We start from the raw sequence: 5,204 nt of genomic DNA, 5'->3' as shown, positions 1-5,204 counted from the left end.
GAGTGTGTGTAACTGGCTCAGTTTCATTGAGAGACAGCAACTTGAACTTGTTGGTTACGGGTATGGTGTACACTCTTGAGTCTTTGCTGGTCCCTGCCTCCCATATACGAGGTCCCTAGACCTACAGCTGACACGTCATTCAATCAAATGAACAAATGGTGGTAGATCTTGTTCTTGTTCTTCTTGTAAGAGGAGACAGTGTTGACAGTAGAAGATAGTACTTAAGGTATCTTTGGTTCATGTCTCTCAGTAAACCTCTCTACACACCCAGAAGTCTGCTGCTCTTTCTTTACCAATCTCACATAAGACCTTATTGATGACATGATTTGTTTTTGTAAAAGGATTCAGCAGTGCTACTGCAAGAACTCAAACTGAGCGAGAATCAGCCAAAGTGCCTGTTTCTGGTTTCAGCCATCTGTTGTACAGGTTGGAATTCAGTGACTCAGTGAAAAAAAAAAAAGATAGATGCTAAACTGCTGATGGCATTCTGAATTATGCAGACGACCAATTGTGCAAGGTGGTTAATCAGGGCAAACATTTATATCCATCTATTCTACATTAAATAATTTTAATTAAGCATTATTTTGTCTGCAACACATTGAACTTTCTAATAAACAAAACAGTTCTATTTTTATTGCATGCATCACAAATTAGTTAGTGACAAATTTCTCAGTATATACTTGGACTCAAAAGATTACCACTGACCTATCGATCATCTTATTTATTTTCATGGCCCTTATCTTTTATCTTCACAGGATCGATGTGTTAATTATTGTATTTGGAAATGTTAAAGGTAGTAGTTTTTGAATTGATCTTTGATATGCATTTGGACCCTGTTCCGTTATCCCTCATCCATGCAGCATTATTTACACCAACTTGTTGCACCAGTTAATTTAGGCACCACTTTGGCGGTAAATTGAGAAAGTGACATCTCTGCATATTCTTTGAAGTGACACATACCTGAAAGAAGAAGTGGTTATTTCATATACTGTGATGGTTTTTTCCAAGATGATCATGGTCGTCTGTCTTGATGCTTGTTAGCTAAATAACAGCAAGTCCTACTTAATAATCAGTTACTTTTAATTATATGCTGTGTAGTCCCAATAAGAGTTAGTTGTTCTGCCATGGATTACATATAGAGCTCTAACTCGATTTGAAGTTCTAATGTATTGCTGAAAATTTGGCTGATGACCAACTTATGTCTTCAGTTGCTGTCAGTCTCCCACTTCTTTATTTTTAATTCAATAACATCCATACTATTTGTGTAACTATGTACACAGTACTAAACTTAAATTTGTATATTTTCCTCTCCTAGGTTAATTTTTCGTGATGTCCTCGTGGAAGAAGACTTCAAAGGCAAACCAGAAAACACACCGAGAAAGATCACAACCAGAAAGCAGAGCACACCTGGGAATCCTAGAGAAAAAGAAAGATTATAAAGAGAGAGCAAAAAATTATGGGAAAAAGAAAAAGACACTCAAAATATTGAAAAAACGTGCTCTGGATAGAAATCCAGATGAGTTTTATTTTCATATGATCAATTCTCGTGTTATGGATGGTGAGCATCACGAAGTTGATAAACCAGATGAACATACACCCGAGCAGATCAAATTGATGCAAACGCAGGATTTAAGGTACGTTACCACAAAACGAACAATGGAGTCAAAGAAGATAGATAAACTTCAGTCACAACTTCACTTGATCGATGTAGCAGATCAAACGGAAAATACACACATATTCTTTGTCGATACAGAAGAAGAGGCCAAAAAATTTGATGTTGCCGCTAGGTTAGACACACATCCATCCTTGCTCGGTCGGCGAACAAACCGACCTAGACTGTCAGTTTTGAAGAATACGTTGTTGCCAGAAGTAGATGAAAATATTTTGGAGAAAGCTGTTCTCCAGCGGACTCAGGCATACAAAGAATTGAGCAAGAGAATTCAGCGTGAGAAGGAACTCGCAGTTGTACAACAGAAGCTCGAAATTGAACGTCATCTTCAAAACAAAAAGGAGGAACGTCCAAAGAAAATCAAACCTGGGTCTCAAGATTCTGCACCTGTCTACGAATGGAAATTTGAACGAAAACGATAACTTTTATTTTGTAAATTAACAAATGCATTTATTATGTACTTGTGTATGATTGTGTAATAAATAAAGTATTTTTACAAATGAGTAGCCATCTGTTACTTTCTGGTCACTGTTTATTGCAATGAAAGACATGCAGTTGCTTTGAGAACTGTAGCAAGTGTTGTGTATCTGGCATATGTTGTGACCCTACAGTGGGTGCTATTGTGTCTTCTGTACCTCCAGAACTTCAGAAGATGGCTGCATAAACCTAAAAGACATACAGAAAACTGACATGCATATCAGTGGATACAGCATCTCTCCAAGTTTAAATTTAATACATGCCATGGCACAGTTGCAGTAGCAGCTAGATGTGTGTTGGAACTTGTAACCAAATAATCCACTCCATATTGTCACCTAGAATTAGTTAGCACTTACAAATCAGCAACACAATGAATAGAGTTTCCAAATGGGCTGCTATTGTGCTTTTCTGGGCATTTAGTGTCAGCGATTCGATGAATTGCAGCCACTTATTAATGTTTGCTGCACGGTAAATTGTCCCCCTATTGAGCATTCGTAATATGAGTTAAAACTTGGATACACCCACTGTCCACTGATATGCGTCTGTTTGCAGTACGTCTTGTCTTCATACAGTCGTCTTCTGAAGTCTCAGAGGTATTTTTGAATAACAGTGTATGGTGTGGTCATTAATTTATCAAGGATATTAATGCACTAAAATTGGCTCCTCATGCGTGCTATAATGTAATCTTCATAGAACTGTCTTTTGACAGCTCTTAAAAAATTACTGTCAAGTTCAATAACCACCTTAAAAATAATAGAAAGAGTGGTGATTTTGCAATGAACTTACTAGTAATGAATGGTATTTTGGTGACTGGCCCAGTTAACTTCATTATTTGTTGGGAGTTTTGGTTTTGAGTGTCCTCAGTCTCTGGAACCTGTCCCAGCTCCTTCTCCCACTCTTCCGAGAACAATTGTGAATAACTTTGGTTGTATCAGCATATTGTTCTAGTATTGTTCACTTTAAACAGTGCACAGTTTTACATTTCTGAACATTTAAAGCAAGTTGCCAATCTCTGCACCATTTTGAAATCTTATCAAGATCTGACTGAATATTTATGCAGTTTATTTCAGATTGTACTTTGTTACAGATAACTGTTTCACCCGGAAAAAGCCTGATTTTACTATTAATATTGTCTGCAAGGCCATTAATGTTCAACATGAACAGCAAGAGTCCAAACACACTTCCAGGGGCACACCTGAAGTTACTCCTGCATCTGGTGATGACTCACCATCCGAGATAACATGCTGCATCCTCCCTGCAAAAAAGACCTCAACCCAGTTACAAATTTCACTTGATATCCCATATAATCGCAATTTGGCAATAAGTGTAGGTATGGTACTGAGTCAAATGCTTTTCAAAAATCAAGAAATACAGTATCTACCTGGTAGCCTTGATCCAAAGCTTTCAGTATGTCACGTGAGAAAAGTGAATGTGGGGTTTAACATATCCATGTTTTTGAAATTCATGCTGGTTTGCAATGAGGAGGCAAGTCTGTTCAAGATGTCTCATTATGTTTGAGCTCAGAATGTGTTCTAAGATTCTACAGTAAATTAAAGTCAAGGATATTGGACCTTTCGAGCCTTACTGCATAAGATAAGTTGAGAAAGGAAACTTTCAAGGTCTTATTGCTCGGTAGTAGCCATGACAGTGAAAGGTCAGAACTGGCACAAAACTTCTCGTGAGTTATTACCAGGTAAGAAGTATTTTTAAGCAAAGTGCAGGTTAAGGTGATGTCATCTGTGATTCAGACTCTTTGGGGAAAGATCTTGGGGAATATTATCATGTAAAGATAGTCGAGAGTACAAGCAACAGTTTGATCCATAATCTTAATTTAAAATTGTTGATGGCATGAAGTGCATTGCTGAGAATGCTTTGTGTGTCAGTAACACGACTGCCTCACACTCTGAGCAACATGATAAGCCATGGATGAAGTGCTCTGTGCGCTGTATCAACGCAAAACTTGGAAAAAAATTGCATTCACACATAGCTATAAATAGCCAAATCATATGTGGTATGGTTTGCATCTGAATGACCGGGAGGTGTTGCTTCCATGTCAGAATCAGCCAGTAGAATCAAAGCAGTATCCATCCAAACTTTCTGCCGATGGTGCGGCTAAGTACAATGAAGTACTGGTACAGGTTGAAAGAGTCTGCACAACTATCACTAGAAAGTGTGCTAACAAAATTTCAAGAAGCTGCTTGTAGAAATATTCAGTTGGGTCTTGTTAATATTTCAAAGTGGTACAGTGGTTGTCAACTTGCTTCAAATGTTCAGAAATGTAAAATTGTGCATTTTGCAAAATGGAAAAAAAGTAACCAATGACTATAGTACCAATGTGTGAATTGGAATCACTCAACTCGTATAAATATTTGGATGTAGCAATTTGTAAGGATAAAGAAATGACCACATAGTCCCAGACATGATGTAAAGCAGGTGGCAGACTTCATTTTATCTGTAGAATGCAAGGGATATGCAGCCTTGTCAGGCTCATCTCCAGATGGGGAGTACAGAAATTGTATATGGTACTTACTTTTGTAGCATGATGCTCAGTACTGTGTCTGTGACAAGAAGACAGGAAATACTTGACGCATTGCCTTGCATGTTTGTTTAAAGGCACATTGTGTCTGGGGCACTATTGTTAAAAAATCCACCTGGCAGTTGCAAACAAATATTTCTTAAGTGACTGATTGCAGTTTAATCCCTTTTTACATTCACTTAGCAATGTAGAAGATAATCGTTTCTTGCTTTAAAAAATTCTGCTGTAGAAAGCATGTGAAGATTTAGTTGTTAGGTAAAGAAAAATAATTGTGAATACGTTCTGTTTTCCAAACCATTTCCAGTATGTTATTTCATGTTGTTTGACATTTTCCATTCTCTCTGTTGCAGTCAGTCACTTGTTGAGGTTTCACTGATGGTATTTAACAAACTGTTTTCTGTAGGATTTTGTGTTCTGTAACTGAAGTTGATTTATTGCTGAAGTGTATGTTGTTTCCTGGCAGATCTGAAAGTACTGGTGCAAGCAGAAAGTTTGCTATTCTTAGAAATTCATTTGTTTAGA

General features: G+C 37.4%; 1 protein-coding gene across 3 annotated transcripts in view; it reads left to right on the top strand.

The window, feature by feature from the left end:
• LOC124798477 (probable U3 small nucleolar RNA-associated protein 11) overlaps positions 1-2,172 on the top strand; it is a 27,801-nt gene extending 25,629 nt beyond the window's left edge. For all 3 annotated transcript variants that reach the window (XM_047261909.1, XM_047261911.1, XM_047261910.1), the window contains one exon: positions 1,316-2,172. In XM_047261909.1, the coding sequence (XP_047117865.1) occupies positions 1,330-2,091 (762 nt within the window). In that variant the 5' untranslated portion in view covers positions 1,316-1,329 and the 3' untranslated portion in view covers positions 2,092-2,172. The remainder of the gene's footprint in view (positions 1-1,315) is intronic.
• Positions 2,173-5,204: the final 3,032 nt, after the last annotated feature.

This window comes from Schistocerca piceifrons, chromosome 5, assembly GCF_021461385.2.
Source record: "Schistocerca piceifrons isolate TAMUIC-IGC-003096 chromosome 5, iqSchPice1.1, whole genome shotgun sequence".
In the NCBI taxonomy this organism is placed as follows: Eukaryota; Metazoa; Arthropoda; class Insecta; order Orthoptera; family Acrididae; genus Schistocerca; species Schistocerca piceifrons.
Note: the sequence above shows the minus strand (reverse complement) of the source record. Positions and strands in the feature narration are given on the sequence as shown.